This window comes from Mastomys coucha, unplaced genomic scaffold, assembly GCF_008632895.1.
Source record: "Mastomys coucha isolate ucsf_1 unplaced genomic scaffold, UCSF_Mcou_1 pScaffold3, whole genome shotgun sequence".
NCBI lineage: Eukaryota > Metazoa > Chordata > Mammalia > Rodentia > Muridae > Mastomys > Mastomys coucha.
In genome coordinates this window covers 8,379,698-8,399,346 of record NW_022196909.1, presented here as the reverse complement: position 1 = coordinate 8,399,346, position 19,649 = coordinate 8,379,698, and the positions used below count along the sequence as shown (strand labels likewise).

Sequence of the window (19,649 nt, the reverse complement as noted above, 5' to 3'; positions counted from 1 at the left end):
TAAAAACATATTGATATAAACGTAGACCGGATCACTTGAATGTAAAAGTACAGTTGCGACCTGGAGGCAGGCAAACTGAACACATTAGCAGAGCTGTTCTGATTCTCTAGGGGGGGGAGTGCGGGTCTAATTGTTTGAGGACTGATCATTTTAGAAGAACAATTTATCGATAATATCAAATTGATGGGATAGGAAGCCAAAGTGTGGAGGAGACTGCCTTCACTGTGGACATCAGGTTTCTGCCCAATCCAGTCTGAAGGCAGCAGTTAAAGGAAGAGGGTGTTGTCAGTATTGCAGGGTTGCCGGGTGCGGATGACACTGGTTTCCAAGTTCACCTGTCCGTCACTGTGGCCTTCTGCTGCTGTCCATTGAGAAAGGTTGGCTTGTGAGGGCCGCAGGTCTCTCCTTTCCAAAATCCCTATGTGTCATGTGGGAGCTTCTGTTAGAGTTGTCATGACAACCCACTCCCTCTTCCGTGATGTATTTTTGTAGTCAACAAGTGAAGAAATTAAAAGACCCAACTTGTCTTTCTATGGCTGGCAAAATTCCTGCATTCCAAGGGCTTTCTGGAAGAGAGAGAGAGAAAGGGAGAGGGAGAGAGAGAAAAAGAGAGAGAGAGGGAAGGAGGGAGGGAGGGAAGGAGAGAGAGAGAGAGAGAGAGAGAGAGAGAGAGAGAGAGAGCGAGAGAGAGAGAGCGCGCGAGAGCAGCAGGGCCTGAATCTGGGAGTTTGCAATACAAATGGTCAGCTCCTAACCAGGCTGTGGACCCCAGGAGAGCATCCATCTATGTAACTATTCACTTGGCTTCACTGTCCATTTCAAATATAGACTTAAAAACTCACCTCAATGTCCAACCTCTTCCAACCCCCTCCCCCACTCTAGGGGAGAGAGCTGCTAGTGTGGAAAATGACTGTTTTATAAGGAAATGGAGAAAAAGTTAAAAATGTGTTAAATTGGAGGAAAAAAGTCACCTCAAACAGAAAAGTAAGCCTTCGATGACAGAGTTGAGCAGTGAGACTCGCCAGGTACTCTAGGTGCTGTGTACACAGAAGGGACATTGTACTTTCATAAACAACCCGTTAGGAGGTCTTGACACCTCCTGCTCACGTATGCCTTACTCAGTGACTGTCACACAGGTCAGTGGTGACTGGGCCTGACTTCTCCCACTCCCGTGCCAGGGTTTGCTATCACACAGGCATGGGCTTCATCTTGATAGCCTGACAATTTTAAGCTGACATTAACATCAGACATAAAGACTTGGCCAAACTTCATTTTTTCCTCTGTCACCTTCCAGTTTTACAGGCTTACGCCATCCCCGGGTGGAGGGGCAACAATCAAATTTAACGACTCTGGACCTCGAATCACACCGCACAGGCTTTAGTATAAGATGATTCCAGAAAACATGACATTAGTGCATGCGACCAAAGAGAGGCACCATATCCTGAAGAGCAATGAATATATCCATGTGGTCTTGACTCACGTAGCACATAAAGTAATTGTGTGTGAGGTTCTGATGCTGGGCATGTAAGTAGGTCACCCGACAGGTGGGCGAGGAACACAGGCTCATCTCTCATCTTTCCTCAGGATGAGAGTTGAACAGAACAGTTTACCCGCAGAACCCACAGCCCGCTGGGCCAGTCCCGCAGCATGGCATACACGCTGACCATATCGTCTCAGCTGTGTTTTGTAAGTTTCTGACATTTACATTTCCAAGATAGAAATACAGACTCCGGCTCTTAAGAGGATCATTCTGAACGACTCCTTCGTTTCTTCCCTTTGACATCAAAAGACAACAGAATGTGTCGGTCCTGACCCCATGTCACCGAGAACCTAAAGCCCAGCTGAGAAAGAACGGTTAAGTTAGAGCTGAGTGTGGTGGCCCAAGCCCTAATCCCAGCACTCACCAGGCTAAGCGAGTGAAAGGCAAGTCTGAGGCTAGCCTGGGCTACGTAGCTAGACCCTGGCACAAAACAAAACCATTCAATATTTTAAAGATACTTATTCCTTTCTTATACTTTCAAGCTTCTCTTTTACCTTAGCTTTTTTTTGAGACTTTTTTTTTCTGTGTAACCTTGACTGTTCTGAAACTCACTCTGTGGACCAGGCCGGCCTTGAACTCGTGCTTCCTGAGTGCTGGAATCTAAGGCATGCACTATCTCTGCCCAACTTCTATTTTTTTTTTTTTTTTTAATATGTAAGCACATTTGCTTCTGTCACTTCTCACCCACTCCGCTTGTCTCATCATGGCTTCTGTCTCTGTCAGCCCTTACTCTGGTTTTGTTTGCTGAATGGGAGCTTCTGTTACTGACATGTTTTCTGTAAGAATTCCCTGAGGTCTGGGTTCAGAATGTTTTCCTGGAGAAGGCTTTGGACAGTTGCTTAGAGTCTCACAAACCAGGCCTGAGGATGCCTGCTAATTCCCCAGTGGCGCGCATGGCCTTGATTCTCATCTCAAAAGTGGGGTACCTGTAGGTGCAGCTCCCAGGGAAGAGGACTTTCTGCACTAGCATCAGCACAGGGGCTTCTCCCCTTTCAGTCTTCGGCAGAGCAGATACACTTCGTAGTCATTTTTTCTATGGCTCTTGGACAGCACAGATTTCTGGGCAAAGTCTTATTCTCTCGATCTCAGGGAGGTCTGCCAATCTTTTCTTCTTTTTCCCTTTTTATTTTTTTTCTGGTCTTCTTGCTTTCTAATGATTCATCTTTAAAATTTTAAGAATATTAATATTAGCTTTTTCCTTTTTGGTTTTGTTGTTTCTCAAGCTTGGTTTCATCAAGAAGCTCATTGTGAGTATCTATGTACTCTGTCACACTGAACTGAAGTATTTCAAACACAACGTTAGGAAACAGTCAGTTGCTAAGTAGAGTTGAGGTGCAGGTTTTTTTTAAAAAAAGATTTATTTATTTTACGTATATGAATACACACTGTAGCTGTACAAATAGTTGTGAACCTTCATCTGGTTGTTGGGAATTGACTTTTAGGATCTCTACTTGTTCCGATTGGTCTCACTCACTCTGGTAGATCCTGCTTGCCCAGGCCCAAAAATTTATTTATTATTATAAATAAGTACACTGTAGCTGTCTTCAGACGTACCAGAAGAGGGCGTCAGATCTCATTATGGGTGGTTGTGAGCCACCATGTGGTTGCTGGGATTTGAACTCAGGACCTTTGGAAGAGCAGTTGGTGCTCTTACCTGCTGGGCCATCTCACCAGCCCAGGACTTTTTAAGATTAAAAAAAAATTATTATTTAAAAAAGTATGTGTAGGAATGGGAGTTGCACGTGGGTGTGTGCACATTACAGTAGATGCCCTGGAGCTGGGATCACTGCTATGAGTGGCCGGATGTGGCTGCTGGGAACTGAACTCGGGTCCTCTGCGAGAGCAGTAAGAGCTCTTACTTCCTGACTGTCTCTCCAGTCCTTACCTGTAATTGTGTTCCCAAGGGTGCCTGTGTCCTTCAATATTGTCCCCCTGCTCCAGGCTGGTCGGGAACTACTGATCCTTCTGGCCCAGCTTCCAGCATGCTGGGATTACGGGCAAGTGTCACTACAGTCAGCTTTTTATTCAGAACAAACTTCTAGTTTAGAATGTGAGACGAGGGGCAGAAGACGTTGGGGCTGACAACATACTGCCTAAGAAGCTGACTGAGAGACAAGAAGATGGCAGGGGGCAGGCAGGTTTGACTTGCTGCACTTCTGGGAGTGTAAAGAGCCCCAGTGTCGATCTGAACTACAACACGACTCCCTGCGTGAACTGAAAAGTACCAAGAGCAGCCATGGCAGCATGTCTGGTACACGTTGACGGGAACGAAGATGCACAGATGGACGGGGATGGTCGGGGAGGCCCGATAGTGTAGATGCCACTGTCTCCCGATCTGATATTTCAAGAGCTATAAATCTGTATTTCAGGTAAACCCTGTTTCTTTAAGATGCTGGCAACAATGTTAGAAATCACAAAGCAGCCACGTGGGGCAGATCTGCAGCTCTGGGCTGGCTGTGGAAGTGCTGGGGACCTGTAGCTCCTCTGGCTCCAGCTACCTCAGTCACCGCACCGCCAAGTGGCTGGTGTGCAGCTCTGTTCCTCTGGAACAGCAGCAAGGGCGAGAGTCACACACCTGTGGTGGACTCTGACACACCCTGAACCCAATCCTGAGGCTGTCCCTCACCGTGGGGCCTGAAGCAAAGTCCTATAGAATGAGAGGGACAGTCTCTGCCCTGGTAGGTTGTTTCAGGAACTCAGATGGTTTGTGGATGGACCCGCCAGTCACTGTAGTGAGTGAACACGGGAATATGAGACAGAGTGGTTCCTGTGCGGGGCTCTCCAGCATCCCTGCCTTCGATTTGCCTGGCGAATGTTGGGAAAAAAACCTTCAAAGCCACTCTGTCCTCCGTGTGCGTGTGTGAGTGTGCATACATATATCACAATTTTTTTTTTTTTTTGCTTTTTTTGTTTTTGAGACAGGGTTTCTCTGTGTAGCCCTGGCTATCCTGCAACTCACTCTATAGACCAGACTGATTCTGAACTCACAGTGATCCACCTGCCTCTGCCTCCTAAATGCAGGGATGAAAGGTGTGCATTTATCAGAACTGGCTCAGTTTTCCTTTCATCACATGGTCTAAGGGACCAAAGGCCATCAGGCTTGGCAGAAATCATGGTTCTAGGCTGAGCCATCTCCCTACCCCATCTTCACGTATCACTTCTCTAGCACAGCTGTTCTAACCCTAATGCTTTCAATCTATAACACCACTTGACCCAATCTGGGACTGGGACTCCAGGGCTGACAAGCTCTCCAAAGTCAAGAGCTGGTAAATGAAGGAGTCGGGCTGAGTTCAAGAGCTTGATGGTCTTACCACTGAGTGCTCCAGTGTCACAGCAGAACTCATCTCTACTTAGCATCCTCCCACGTTTGCCAATGGCGTCGAGGGCTCCGGGTCCTCTTAGATCCTGTGTCGGGAGGTCTACAAAGGGCAGGCAAAGGAAAATGCAGAGAGAACCATGTATAAGGTTCAGTGTGTGTGTGTGCGTGTGCGTGTGTGTGTGAAAGCTTTTCCCTTGGGAGCCAAGGACAGGGATAAATCCCTGGGTGAAACAGATACATCTGACAGGTAACATATACATGTCCTTAGTTTTCTTGCATTGACTTCAAACTCTTAAAATATTTAACTTTTATATATTTCTCCTGGCACTAATCAAGACTGTAAGTTTTTGAGATAAATGGCATCGAGTGCCTGGTTTCCATTCCCTACCCTCAGGGTCAGACTGCTCTCAATGAATCCACAAACTCCTATAAAGTCCCAAATTTCTGCATGCTCTTAGGATACACTGTACTCTAATAGGACGAACTGCTTAGACTTACAGCTGCATGGATTTATTTCATAGCGTATGTATATATATGTATATATACATATACATATGTATATATACATATATACAAAACACCAATATAAATTGGTGTTTTAAAAAGAGTGAGTGAAGTCTTTGGCGTTTGCATTGCACATTGCAAAGCGTCGGTGAGCTAGCCTTCTGGATCTGGGCATAGAGCCCAACACAAGATTCCGGGTCATAAACCCTACCGTCTCTGCACAAATCTCCACCTATTTGGGGCACAGGCACTCCAAGATGAATTTGCGATCCCACATTACCATCTACATTGCCGGGCTTGTAAATCAAAATCAAGTTCCAGGCTTCTTAGTGGAGCAGACTGGAAAGGACAGAGGCGGCCCTAAGGTAGCATAGCAACCCTAAAAGGCAGAATTCCTTTCTTCATCTCCCCTTTCCAAAGACCGAGCCGAGGTGACGGAAATGTATTTATTCGTAAATGGGTCGAGCCACGAAGCCAAAAACCCTGTACCTAAGGACTGGGGATATTTGTAGCAAGAGCACAGACCACGCAGGGTGTTAAGTGTCCACCCTGTGGTCCGGGTGTGTGCACCGGTGTGTACCTAAAGCTGCGGCTTTGTCTCTGGTGAGGGCAGGAGCCCGAAGAGCAAGCAAAGGAGGCAGCGTTTTTCGGTCGGCGCCCTTGGGTCTCCGGAGCTGCTTGGGTAGCGCGAGCCATCTCGCCTTCCAGATGCGTGGTCCGAACCTCTGGGCTACGCGGGAAGCGCGTTACGGGCCAGCCAGGGCTTCCTCGCAAACAGCGCCCGGGAAGGCCGCGGCAGCGCTGGGCCTCACCGCGTCCCTCCGCCGACGCGGGCTGCCCCACGCACCAGCCGCTCCGCCAGCCCCACATTCCATGTCAAAAATAACACACACGTGTGCTGGTAAACAAGCGCGCCAGCCGCCGCCGGGGCTGCGCGTCCTGGCCGAGCTCCAGCAACGCGCCCCCACCGCCCGCACGTGTCGCCAGGCTCCGCCCACGGGCTGCTGCGCCACCGGGCCCCGCCCCGCCCGCCAGGCCCCGCCTCCGCCCGCCCGGCCCCGCCCCAGCCCGTCTCTCCCGGGCCCTGGGGTCCTAGCGCCGGGCGTGCTGGCAGGCTGGCCCCGCCGGGGTTCTGCAAGTTTGTCGCCCCCGTGGAGCGTGCCGCACGCCCAGGCCCGCTCCCTACCTTCTTTCCCTCTTCCCCACGCAGTCCTCCTCTAGTCCTCCCGCCGTCTGCGCGCCGAAGGCTGCCACTCGGAGCGCCTTCGATCTCCCTCCTCTTCCCCCCACCCCCTCCGTCCTTACAATTTTACTCGATTGTTTATTATTTGCTGCTGGGGGGGGGAGCCGGGGGCGAAGGGGGAAGAGAGGGGCGTCCTGGAGCCCAGAGACTCGCGGTGGCGGCCAGTCAGCGCGCGGCGTGCCCTTGACGAGGAAGCCGCGCAGCGAATGGCGACGCGGCGCAGGGCTCCGGGGTCACGCGCGTGTGGAGACAATGACATCATCTGTTTGTACGCGTCGAACTAGCTTGGCGCAGGGGCGGGGCCCCACGTCACTTGAGTGACGGGTCGCGCGGAAAGCCTGGAGGCTGGAGTCCCCCGGGGTGGGCGGCCTCTGCGGGCTCTTCTAGGCTGGCTGTTTTTGGGGGTGCTGGGTTGTGGTGGCAGAGCCCAGACTTTTAGCTGCGGGGGACTGAGAGGGTTTCGTTTTGAGAGATACATTATGGATCAAGATGCGTGGATTTTCGGCACGCGCGGCGCAGGTGGCGCAGGAAAGCACGCACGCACGGCCTAGAGGCGCGGATCGTGGGATCGGATCGTGGGATCAGGGATCGTGAAGGTGCTGCCTGAAGTCGAAGGACTTGAAAAAAGTCCAGCACGTAATCTGGCTGCTGTGTCACAAGAAAACTGTCGCCCGCTTCCAGCTAGGCATCTTCTGCTCCAGCGTTTAGGACTGGGGGCGCGCGCGCTGCACTTTTCTCCCCGAGTTGCACTTTTTCCGGTTAGCCTTAAAAACAAAACAAAACCCGTGGAAAGCGAAGCACGAGTGTCGCTGGGCGTCCCAGGTGAGGGTCCAGTCCTAACGTAAGGCGCTGCTCTCTCCGCCGGTCAGGGTTTCCAAGCCAACGTAACCCTCGTCCTCGGTGCGCCTGGCGTCTTCACTCGGGTGTGTTCCCCCGGTGTCAGGTTCTAAGAAGGAACCCGATCCCGGGGGCGGGCTCACGACCCCACGCACCCACGCGCAGGGCCAGGGACCCGTAAGCCAAACGCAGGGCCCAGCCAGTGGCGTTCGGCGGTGCGCCCCCGACTTGGCCTCGCGTCCCGGGCCGGCGTGGCGGCTGAGATTCCCGGGAGAGCGCGGGAGCCCCGCACGGAGGGCCGAGCCCCGAGCCCCAGCCGCGCGCATTGCGCGTCCCCGGCCCCACGCCCGCAGCCCCGCGCAGGCGCGAGTGCGCCCCCGCGCGCACCCCCCCACGCACGCACGGACGGACGGCAGCCCTCCCGGCCCCCGCCCCAGCCCTCCCCCTGGGCGCGGACCCGCCCCGCCGTCAGCCTAGGTTGAGGCTCCCCGCGAGCGTCTATAACTTTGTGCAGCCGCCGCGGCCACCCTGCTCGTGGAAAGGAGGAGGAGGAATGTGGAAGGCGGCGGCGCGGCACGGGCTGACAGGCGGTTCCTCCGGCGGGCGGCGGCGGCGGCCCGAGAGTCCCCTGGTCGCGGTGCCCTGGGCTCGCGCCGAATCGGACGCCCTCCCGCCTCGTCCCTGAAGGGAGAGCAGCCGAGGTAGGCGCCGGAGCTGGGCAGCGGGGCGGGCGGCCGCCTTGCCAGTGACTCCGGATCTGTTTCCGAGCTGGGCCAGGCGCTTCCCTTTCCCTCCCCGTGACTCGGTGTGCTCCCCCCGCCCTCCTCTCCCGCTAGTGTCTTTAAAGGACTTGAGGGAAGGGGGGAACTGTCAAGATGGCAGCAGCGGGAGCGAGGAGGTGATGAACGTGCTGGTCCGGGTTTTCGTGCAGTCCGAGAGATTTGGCGCTTCCCGACCTGTTGGAAGATTTCTGGTCCCACTTGCTTCCTCCTTCCCGTTTCTGACCTGGAAGGGGGCGGAGGGCCCCACGTCCCCGAGAAAAGACACCTCACATTTAATTAGTAGTGAGTCCTGCGGGGTCGGCCCTCTCTCCCTCTCTCTCCCTCTCTCTCTCTCTCTCTCTCTCTCTCTCTCTCTCTCTCTCTCTCTCTCTCGTTGGAAGTGACCCTGGCAGGTCTGCACCCAGACCCCACGCTTGCCCTGCTGCTGCTCCGCGGGTGGAGAGGAAAAGACGGGAGTTGCCCGCGCCAGCCCTGGGGGGGCCTCTCGTGTGGGAGGGGTATGCGGGGCTCGGGGGTGGGGAGGAGAGGGATCGCACGGCTCGAGGACCGGAGAAGAGCCCAGGACTCTGCTGACTTCGGCTGCGCCTCCGCGGGAGGCACTAGAGCGGGCCGGAGCCAAACATAAACAAACGCACGCACGCACGCACGCCCTCCGACCACTGCTGTGCTGCTGGGGTCCCGGGGCCGCCCAACACTTTACAGGGACGGCCACCCCTGCCCCGGGGCGCCCCTCCCCCGCTCCGCCCCGCCACCGAGCCCGGGAGAGACCTGCCGTTCTGGCGGCGGGGGAGGGGGCTGCCCCGCGCGCGGCCGTCGATTCGCTCGCGTCTCCGGGGCGGCCGGGCCAGGGGGCGGCGTCTGCTGCGCCAGGTTCGCTCGCGGGGACGCACGTCCCCAGGTCTGTCCGTTCTAGGTGGCGGCCGCCGGGGCCGCGGGCGAGGGGTCTCCGTGGACTAGACTCCGACCCCCAGGGATAACCAACTCTTCTCTTCGCGCTTCCCTAGGTAGCTGGAGCTTTCGAGCCTTCGCGGCGCCCCATCCCTCCCCCGCCGCACCCAGCCTGGGCGCGAGAGGACAGAGCCAGAGCCCAAGCCGCGGGCGGCGGGCAGGCGGCGAAGATGGCAGAGGCACCAGCCTCCCCGGTCCCGCTCTCTCCGCTCGAAGTGGAGCTGGACCCAGAGTTCGAGCCACAGAGTCGGCCACGCTCCTGTACGTGGCCCCTGCAGAGGCCGGAGCTGCAGGCGAGCCCGGCCAAGCCCTCGGGGGAGACGGCCGCAGACTCCATGATCCCCGAGGAGGACGACGATGAAGACGACGAGGACGGCGGCGGCCGAGCCAGCTCGGCCATGGTGATCGGGGGCGGCGTGAGCGGCACGCTGGGCTCCGGGCTGCTCCTCGAGGATTCAGCTAGGCTGCTGGCTCCGGGAGGGCAGGACCTCGGGTCCGGGCCAGCGTCTGCCACAGGCGCGCTGAGTGGGGGCACGCCGACACAGCTACAGCCTCAGCAGCCACTGCCACCGCTGCAGCCGGGGGCGGCTGGGGGTTCTGGGCAACCAAGGAAATGCTCCTCGCGGCGGAATGCCTGGGGGAACCTGTCCTATGCGGACCTGATCACCCGTGCCATCGAGAGCTCCCCGGATAAACGGCTCACTTTGTCCCAGATCTACGAGTGGATGGTGCGCTGTGTGCCCTACTTCAAGGATAAGGGCGACAGCAACAGCTCTGCAGGCTGGAAGGTGCGTGCCTATCAGGGGGCTGGCGGTCGGACCTGCCAGGCCTGCGCAGCGCCCAGCGCGTATTGAAGCGGTCGGTTTGCTGGAGAGGGTTGGCAGAGGAGCTTCTGCTTTGGGGTGGGGTGGGGGTTCTTTTCCCTCCTAGAGCAGGGAAGCCTGGGGATGGCCTCAGAGTGGGAAGGGAGGGTCCTAGGCAAGTTTTGGGCATGCCCAGATGAGGAGGCTGTGGGCAGGAGACACTAAAGAGGAAGGACCAAGACATTTGTACGTGCTGTATTACCCCGGCTGCGGGCAGGAGGTAGCTCCGCGGCCAACTTTGGAATACAGGGGGTGGAAGTAGGATGTACCGAGGACAGTGCGGGTGGAGAGAAGGCGCGTGTGGGGGAGTGTCTGGCTCAGCGTTCAAGTCAGTGACAGGAGCATGATGCTAGCAAACTGAGTATCTTTGGGTCCAACTTGTGCTTGTGGCTGTTGACCCCGACAAGCAGCAAATTGATCCCATTAGAAAAAGCAATGATTGCAGACTGTTCCCTGGCCGGCTCTCCTGCCTTTCCTCACACACCTTTACTCTTTAAGGACGTCATTCCAGCAAGCCTCCCAGCAGGTAGCCTCTGGAATGCTCTGGGGCTTGAAACAGGTCGGGTTTGTCTCGAAAAGTGTACTGGCTACACCTGCTGCTCCGGTGGAGGTCTAGGCTGCTGCAGGCAGTGTTTGAGGCGGGTGTCACGTGTCAGGGACTCCGGTCTGAGCTTTACCTTTGTGGGAGGGAGGGAGGGGAGGAGGGAGGAAAGGGCTGATTGCAGGGTTGGGCCATAATGGCTTCTATCTATAAAGGAGCCAGAGAGGCTCTTCGGTTCCCTTTCAGCCTCTTGGGGCAACTGACACGTGGTAGGGAGAGGTGAGGAAAGGCCTATGATGTAATGACTTCCTGCAGTTGGGCATCCAAAGAGATTGACTCCTGGTCCCCTGCCGGGCTGCCCTGCTCTTCGGGCAGCTCCAGGCGCATTCCTCTGAAAGCAGCCGAAGTCCTGTCAGTCACTGGAGGGAAGTCACCCAGCAGTTGCTCCTGCCTGCACTTTCCTTCCTTTTCTTTCTTCGCTGTCATTGTGAGCTCTGTGGCTTCTGGCTTCTAGGTTTTTAGGTGTACAAATAAGAACCGTTTGTCTCCGTGGAGACCTGAGATAAAACCTCTGGAAGAGCCTTGCAGATGAAGTGACTTGAAAAAGTGTCTGTTACTGAAGAGCCTTGCGTGGACGGTTTAAAAGCAGAATTTGTGCTTTGATACTATTCCACAAACCCATCTCATTTCCGGTGACACAGATGCCGATGTTACAAGCTTATATTTGATCCAGTTTTGTTGATTTCCAAAGGGATGGTGAAGTTAGGGTTGGTTACAGAAAGGACGAGGGCCTGCTTGGAAGTATTGCTAATGTGATAGCTTTGAAAACTGCCTCGAAGCAGATGGAGCGGCTCTGTGTCAGTGTCCATTGTCTGGAAGGGGTATGTAGAGTCAGGCAAAATTCATTCGGGAGTTTGGAATATTTTTCAACAACTTCACACTTGAAGTTAAATCCTACATATTTGAATTTCCTGTAGAAGGAGTTTACTCAACTTTACAAGTTAACATAGGAAAGGATTTTGACCTTACCTAATGTGTGTCTGTGCATATATGTAATATATATAATATAATATATATTAGAGTAGGGGTGAGGGAGAGAGCAGAAAGGACTGAGGGGTGTGTGTGTGTGTGTGTGTGTGTTTATAAGTCAGAGGACAACTTTTGGGGGTGGGTCTCTCCTTCCAACAAGTGGATTCTGGGAGTTGAACTTTGGTGGCAAGCACTTTTACCCACTGAGCCATCTCATTAGTCCCCTCTGATTTTTTTTTTTAAGATTTCAAAAGTAATTTAATTCCGTAAGTAGTGTTTCTTGTTATTGTGCTCATACAAATAACCAGTTTTGTACGTTTGTGGCTTGAATTATTTTCTTTTTAGATTTGCTTCTGAAAGTGGTAACCAAAAGAAGCCACAACTGAGTTTGGTCCATATTTTCATAAAGATTTTAGGCTTTCAGTAGAGCTAAGGGGACACAGTCATATGTGGTCATATTATAATTGTTTGTCTCACAGTTTTAACTAAGGCCATATGAGATAGTGCCAATAGAGTATCTCAAAGCTTATTGTGTTTAATTTAGGGCATATATTTTATGATTATTTTTGGTTTAATTTTAAGGATATGTGTCATGGGATCCTTGAAGACTTGAAGGAATATAATTTAGTTGAAGTTTTTGTAAGATGACCTTCATCAAAGGAAGCAGCCGTGCTGGCACTTCCATATCTTTAATGATGGGGAGAGAAGGCCCTTTGAACACAAGGCTGGCTGGCCGGCCGGCCGGCCGGCCGGGTTTATACACTGGCTATGACTAATGCCAGCCTTTTTTTGTCTGCTGGTTTAGTGGGGCTGGAAGGTAAGGGGGAAAGGGGTGAGGAGCTAATGTGACCCACGCCTGTGCATCTGAGGTTAAGAACTGACTCTTGTGATGTGTAAGCCATTTTAGAAACCTGCGCTTTAACCACAGTACTTTCATTGTGAGTTGTACTTTAAGATTTTTAGCTTCTAAAAATGCCTAGAATTCAGGTTAACCTGCAGATGTTTGCCTAGAGTTCAGGAATTCGAGTCTTAGGATGTGCTTTTGTGGTATGAGTCTATAACCAGAAATATCACTTTAAGATTACAGAATGAAGCCAGGGATTAATGGTAGTCTCTTTTAATCACAGCACTCAGGAGGCAGAGGCAGGCAGTCTCTGACTCTGACTTTGAGGCTAGCCTGGTCTACATGGTGAGTTCCAGGACTACATAATAGAAAGACTGCCTCCAAAAGCCAAAATTACAGAATTAAAGAATTAGAAAAGATGCCTTGAAATTGGAATTTAGACCAGTCATTTTCAGCATTGGTTGGCTTTTTAGAATTACCTGGGAGTAAACTGAAAAACACTAGTGCTCAGAGAACTGGGTAGAGTTTGACTCGTGCCACTCAGCATCGGCACCTTTTTTTGCTTTGGGTTCCTCAGGCGATCCTCATGCGTAGTCAAGATGCAGCTTGCTGATGTTAGTTCCATCCTTTTGTTGCTGAAGAGATTAAAGACCTGTTCTCAGGTCACAGGTAGTGCAAGGCTAATTGGCAGCTACAGTGTCCAGGTCTCTGTCTGGGCCTTATCGCACTGCATTCTTTAAATCGGTCCTAAAGCTGTTTGGTTTCCCTGTGAGGCCCATTTGCTTCCCCTCTCCCACAGCACACGGGAGGGGGAGGCCAAGCAAAGGGCTCGCGTTTGGGGAGCTGCGGGATGGATATGTCATCCTATGGTGTGGTTGCTTAGGAAGTCTGAAGTAGCATTTTAACAAAGAGGAAGCCCTTGCTCAGTGTGTGCTGTGCTGGGAGGGTGATGGCTAGCTCAAAGGTCCCTTACCTTAGCATTAGAGTGGAGGGAACAACCAGATGTGGTTGTTGGGGCGGGGAGAAGGTTCCTTTATTCAGATTAAGTTTACTTGGACCGCACTGTAGTTAATGTAGCATGAACCCTGCCTGTTGGGAGGCCGCAAGGACTCAGGGTTTTACCAGGAATCCCTGTCTATCATTTACTCTGTGTTACAGACCCCACACTCACTCACAGAGGCTAGCAGCTCACCCTCCACAGCACTGGTGCCTGTAGCATGGGTTAGGGTTAGGGCATCATGCTAAACAGCCATGCGTTTCTGTGGGAAACCCACTGTGTGTGTGTTTCTGTGGGAAACCCACTGTGGGCAGACCTCTGCTGTAGGGCAGAGGGGGAAGCCTTCCGAGTCTGAACCTTTCATGGGGAAGCATGCCTTGTTGATGGTTGCAAAGTAAAAAGAAAAGAGTTGTCCAGCCCATGGCACTTCCTGGAAGGGACCCTGGAGAGACTTCAATAGACTGTATTAAGAAAGTGTTACTTTAATGGCAGTTTGTTTCAAATTTCATTTTAAATTTCAAAACAACATAGCTGTAATTCCATCTCGGTTTGCAGTTTGGTCTTTGTCCCCTTCCAGTGCCAAAAGGCCAGTTACAGCTGTGTGTGAAGAATCTGTCTTCTGCCTGGCCTTTGTTGTTGTTTCGTAATTTCCTCTGGCAGCCTGTCTTTGCCAGTGATTCTCAGTAACAGGCTTCCGCTTTTCTGCGGCCCCACTGCCTGCACTGGGGGCTTTTTTCCTCTTTTGCAAAGCTGTGTCACTGACCTATGAAGTGAGGAAATTGGACCTTTTAGACTTTGATCTTTGAACCCCAGGTGACAGAAAGACTCTTCAGAGGGAAGCTGTGTGTGTTTTCATGTGTTCATCTCCTCAGAAAATGAAACTATAGCACGCTAATTTTAGGAGACTTCCGGGGGGTCTCTTTTAAGGAAATGATACCATGGAAAACATAGAAAATAAACTTTTTAGTGTTCTGCTTCTGATTCATATTTAAACATACCAGATAGTTTATCTGGTACAAACTATCTTCCAGAGAGTCTATCTGGAAGATAATGAAAAAGGCCTTGTCTACTAAAAGAGTCATTTACTTGCACTAGAGAAAACTTAGCAGACACCCACCCAAACTTGATGATAATACAGAGAAAAGCCTGGTAGGCCTGAGGTGAGTTCACCTCTTATCCATTGCTGGTGTCTGAGAGTCTGGATTTCTAGGGCTGGAGAGAAAATGGAATTTATTTTTGTTGTAATATCTTTCCTTTGGGAGACAGACTTGATCCTCTTCTTGACTAACTTATTTCTCTTGTGTGTGCCACACATGGAAGAGTCTAGGAACCAATTTGCTTTATGGCTGCTACAGAAAGAACTGGGGAGCAGACACACAAGAGCATCTTAATTCCCACGGCCGGTCCAGCTTGGCCGGAAGTGAATTGAAGGCAGCACAGTGAAAATCCTTTGCATCCACTTCCATGAGCTCCCGTGTTGCTTAAAAGCACACTGTCCACGGGGCATTCTGGCCACCCTCAGGGATACGATGGTTGTGTATGGCAGATAACATTCTAGTACACAGGAGTTTAAGTTCCAGAGGGCAGAGACGGGCTGCTACCCGGAGAGCTGTTTTGTGAATGTGTTCTTATTGCTCACCCTTTCATCTTGCGCACGTGCGTTCTGTCGTTCTTAGTGCCTCACCTCTGCTGAGAGGCTCTAGCAGATGTCAAACTCTTGGGTCAGAGCTGCCCTTTGGCTGTCTGCAGGTCACTTTGAGCTTGCTAGGTAGATAAAAGGCCTCTGTGGCATGAGGCCTAGAGCTTGTGTCTGTTTGAGAGAAGCTCCCCCTGTACCAGAGCCCATCTGCATCCTTGCACGGATGTGAGCTCTTTGGTTCTGTTGATGAGGCCTGGTTCGGGAGGCTGGTCCTCTGGGCGTGTGGGACTGTATAGAGCTGACTCATCCACATTGCTTTTCACTTCAACTCATAACTAAAAGGGGTCATAAGAGGTCTGCTTCATTTGTTCCTGGTGAAGTACCAGGCCAGGAGCACGAGTGACCGGGTCAGGGTTTCACAGCGTGCTGAGGTGTGGTTAAAGTGTGTTCACAGGAGTGCAGGCTCCAGTGCTGTGGAAGGTGAGCTGCTAGCCTCTGTGGTTTCCAGGCTGCTTCTGTCAGGGCACTTTGCTTCCAGTTCTGCAAGCTCCTTCTTCATTTGCTCTCTCTGGCTCCTCCCCCTTCCTCTGAGCTGCCTCTCATAGGAGTGGCTCCACACCCCCACCCCAACCCCACCCCACCCCACATCTCCACCGGAAACTCTCAGTTCACCTTGCAGAAGAAGTCCCCTCAGACTCCATTGCCCAGCTCCCCCCCCCCAGGTTCTTTCTGTCTTCTCGGGACTGTCAGATACTGGGTGTTAGACAACAACAAGGACCTCCTCTGATATAGGAGGTGATTTTTGGTGCCCTGGGTCCTCAGCCCACAAGGGTGGCCTTCTTCTGAGATTCTTGTTGGGGAAAGTTGAGACTGTGACTCAGGACTTTGAGCTGGTGGGGTGGCCTGGATACTTGCAGCCGTGAGGGTGCCCACGGCCTCAGACCTGATGGCTTTGTGTTGACATGATGGGTGGTGAAGGTGGAGTTTCTTGGGATGCTGGATTCTTACTATGAAAAGTACAGTTCACACCAGAAATAGGACAAGGTGTGGTGGGAAAGAGGAACTCAGGCTTGTCCACAGGTACACACACTGTCTTCAGCATCAGCACACACTGAGGGTGCCACCTGAAAAGTTTCTTCCCTCTCCTATAGGAGCAGAGCTGGTCAGGGAGTGAGGTTGTTTGTAATCTTCTGTATTGGAGGACATAAGCCTTGGATACATGGAAAGCTATATTTCTACCTGCTGGGAAATAACTCACCTGTGAAGGAAGGGGCCAGGAAAAGGCCAAGACGTGGTTGGGTGCCTGTGTCCATAGTATTGTTAGGAAGAAACAGAACTCCAAGAGCTCCCTGGCCAGCTTAACCCCAAATAGTAAGTTTCTAGTTCAGTGACAGACCCTGCCTTGAGGCAGTGAGAGCCACAGAAGACAGCTGGCACCTTCCACTGGCCTCCGCGTGTGCATTCATGAGCATGCATGCCTGTCCACTGGTGTACACACTGGTGTGTGGTAGGCACTTGTAATCCTAGCACTGGGAGGTAGAGAGCTCTGTCTAGGCAGTCTAGCCCTAGGTCAGCCCCAGACCACTAAGAGATCCTGCCTCAATAAACAAGATATAAAAAGGCTGGTAGAGCGCCCCTGAAAAGTGGCAGGCTAGCTTGACCTCTGGCCACCACACGCGCATACGTACACACAAAAGGATGTTAAAGATGTACACCTAATAGGAGTCTTTAATAGATCATGTTAAAAGTCAACAGCATTATTGATTTAGCATTGTTTTAGTGCTGCTTGTGATTGTTGGCCTTCTGATCTCCCAAGCTTTCCCAGAGTCCCGTGAGCCGGAACTCATTTCTAGCTAAGTTTTGTCAGTCATGCCTCTGGGAGACTAACTTATAACTGTGCAGTGCTCTGAGGGGCCATTAGTCTTCATTCTGCCCCACCTCCCCACCCCCAGTGATGGTAGTTGTATTTGGCAATTGTAGTGGATTGAGTCGTGCATTTTGAGGATTCTGTGTCTACCTGGAAGCTCAATGTGACCTTATTGGAAACAAGGTCACTGTGACACTCTGTGCCAGCTGCTCATATATGTGGGGGGTTTGTTTGTGTTTTTTGTGTCTATTTTGCGTTTTTATATTATACTGATTCTATAAGGTAAGTGAATCCCAGGACAAGGAAGTGGTTAAGGTCAGCAAAAGTCACACGTAGTCTGACTTGGAGCTCTTGTGCATTCTGTTTTGCTCTTCTGCCTCCTGGCGTGTGGATGGGATGGAGTAATTTAAAAGTTAAAACAACAGCCACTTAGGAAGTTTCTGCATGGTCTTGCCTAGAGTTTTTACATAGGTCACCACTGATGCTCACATCAATCCTTCAGACGATTCTTGACCACGGATCTTTGGAGCTGTGCCGGCAGCAGCTAATGCCTCTCTGACCTGGTGTCTTAGTTACTTTTCTGTTGCTGTGAAGAGGCACCATGACCAAGACAACTTACAGAAGAAGAAGGTCTTTAGTGGGGGCCCACAGAGGGTGAGTCCACGGGCCAGCACAGCAGGGAGTATGACAGCATGCAGGCAAGAAGCCTACTGGAGAGCTTGAATCTCGAGACAGCCACCAGGCAAAGAGAGAATGAACTGGGAATGGGGTGGGCTTTTAAAGCATCAAAGCCCCCCCCAAGGCCACACCTCCTACTCCTTCCCAAACAGTTCCACCAACTGGGAAGCAAGTGTTTAAATCTGTGATGAGGGCTGTTCTCATCAAAACCACCACAGCTGTGAGGAGTGAGCTGGACCGTGCTTTAGTCCTTCTACCTGGATCTTTTCATGGACTGAAAACTTGAAGGGACCTGTACATGCCTGCTCCTCTAGTGGGAGGAGGAGGAGGCTTGAGACCGTAGGTTCTGCCTTCTGGTTCACCGTGGGTCACAGAGAGAGCATACTGCTCAGAAACCATAGAGAGTACATGCAGTGTAGAAACCCTCTGATGCCTCCGGACAACAGCAGGTAGACAGATGACCACAGCCCTAAGGAAAAGTAGATTTCAGGAAAAAAAAATCCACAAGTTCCTGGCAGAAGTTTGGCTGCCAAATCCGATTTCATAATTAAAGGCATGAAAAACATTTCTCTGAGGTGGTTGACTCTGCGCAGTGCAGTTATTGGTGGGTTTAGAGGCAGGCTGCCAAGGCAGACAGGGAGGTTGCATAATGTACATTGCCAGCCAGGTTAGTGTTTATCTCTAGTGAAGAGCCCGCTGCTTTTGTCTTCAAGGTAGTGTGCGCCAGAGGTCCCAAATTCTAGTTTCCGTTGGCCACAGGACTGTATGATCCATGTGCCGATTTAAGATGGTAAGAAGCTAAGCATCTCATGCCATTCGGGACATGTTGGAGAAAACTTACAACTGTGGCTTTTGTAGTGGAGATCGGCGAGAGGTCTGAGACTTTCCAGATGATAGGCTGAACCACTTTGGTGTGAGTGTACAGGCTGCTTCTGCCTGATAACTTGAGTAGCCTGCACGCAGAGAGGGTGGGGTGAAGGGTGGAGGGCAGTTGAGACGTAGGCGGCAGTGCCCGTAGTAGCCTTTTTAAAAGAGGCTACAATTCTTGGGTATAAACCTGACTTTTACATAAACTTGTTGAGTGTCTCCTTGGAAACTGGGATTGGGATCAAATGGAGGGCTGGGGTCTGTCCGCACTAGAGCACTTTCCCAGCAGACCAGTGAGCAAACACACAACTCAGAGTGATGGTCCAGGCCACTCAAATCTCAGGACCACTTCTGTCCCTGAAGTATTTTTATTACATTTAAAACTGATATTCTTTCACTGTGAATTATCCAGATGCTTGCCTTTAACTCCGTATTTCACAGCAAGCTTGCACGGAATGATGTTTAAACCCTCCTGCTTGATTTTTCATTTTAATTTTCCTTAATATTAGTTTATTTAATATTCAGTTATGCTAATTTTCTTCTTTGTTGTAAGAGTTTTCTAAAGTAAAACACTTTGTTCTAGAGGTCTCCATTTGAACTTCTTGACTTACACGTGTCTGTGTGTGCGTGTGTGTTAAGTGGAAGTGTGTGGTAGAATCTACTGACTAGTTCATCTGGCCCCGAGTTGAGGTCCTGTCCCCCCCCCCACCTCTGCTGAGATTATAGACTTGCACCACCACTCCAGCTGCTGTTTGAACTTTTCATTCCGATAAACTCTTTGAACACATGCACTCACACCTTGAAGACTCCCAACCCAGGGGTCCCTGCTGCCGCAGTCCTTTGGCATTCATTCATAACATTAGCTAGCCACTCGGCTCTAGGCCACTGGCCGTTCCCAAACTAAGGATTTGTTTATTCTCTCTAACCTTTCATACTTCTCCATTGAGTTCTGGTTTTTGTTTTTTTGTTTGTTTTTGGTTTTGTTTTGTTTTGTTTTCTCCTTCTCCCCACCCCCAGTAGTTTGTTCCTTTGGTAACTTGAGAAGAGCTATCTCCTCGTTACTAGGTCTTTTTCTGTATAGCCCCACCAGCAGCATTAGTTCACTATACATCACCAGTGTGTGTATGTGTATGTACATATATATATATATA

At 51.4% G+C, this 19,649-nt stretch overlaps 1 protein-coding gene across 3 annotated transcripts in view; it reads left to right on the top strand.

Annotated features, from left to right (window-relative positions):
* Window positions 1–7,014: 7,014 nt before the first annotated feature.
* Foxo3 (forkhead box O3) overlaps window positions 7,015–19,649 on the top strand; it is a 98,103-nt gene continuing 85,468 nt past the window's right edge. The window contains exons 1-2 of one of the 3 annotated variants that reach the window (XM_031348342.1): window positions 7,015–7,428; window positions 9,230–9,961. In XM_031348342.1, coding sequence (XP_031204202.1) covers window positions 9,344–9,961 — 618 coding nt within the window. In that variant the 5' untranslated portion in view covers window positions 7,015–7,428; window positions 9,230–9,343. Of the gene's footprint in view, window positions 7,429–7,891; window positions 8,145–8,304; window positions 8,508–9,229; window positions 9,962–19,649 lie in introns of those variants that run through there. The other 2 variants (XM_031348340.1, XM_031348341.1) reach the window with 2 other exon arrangements.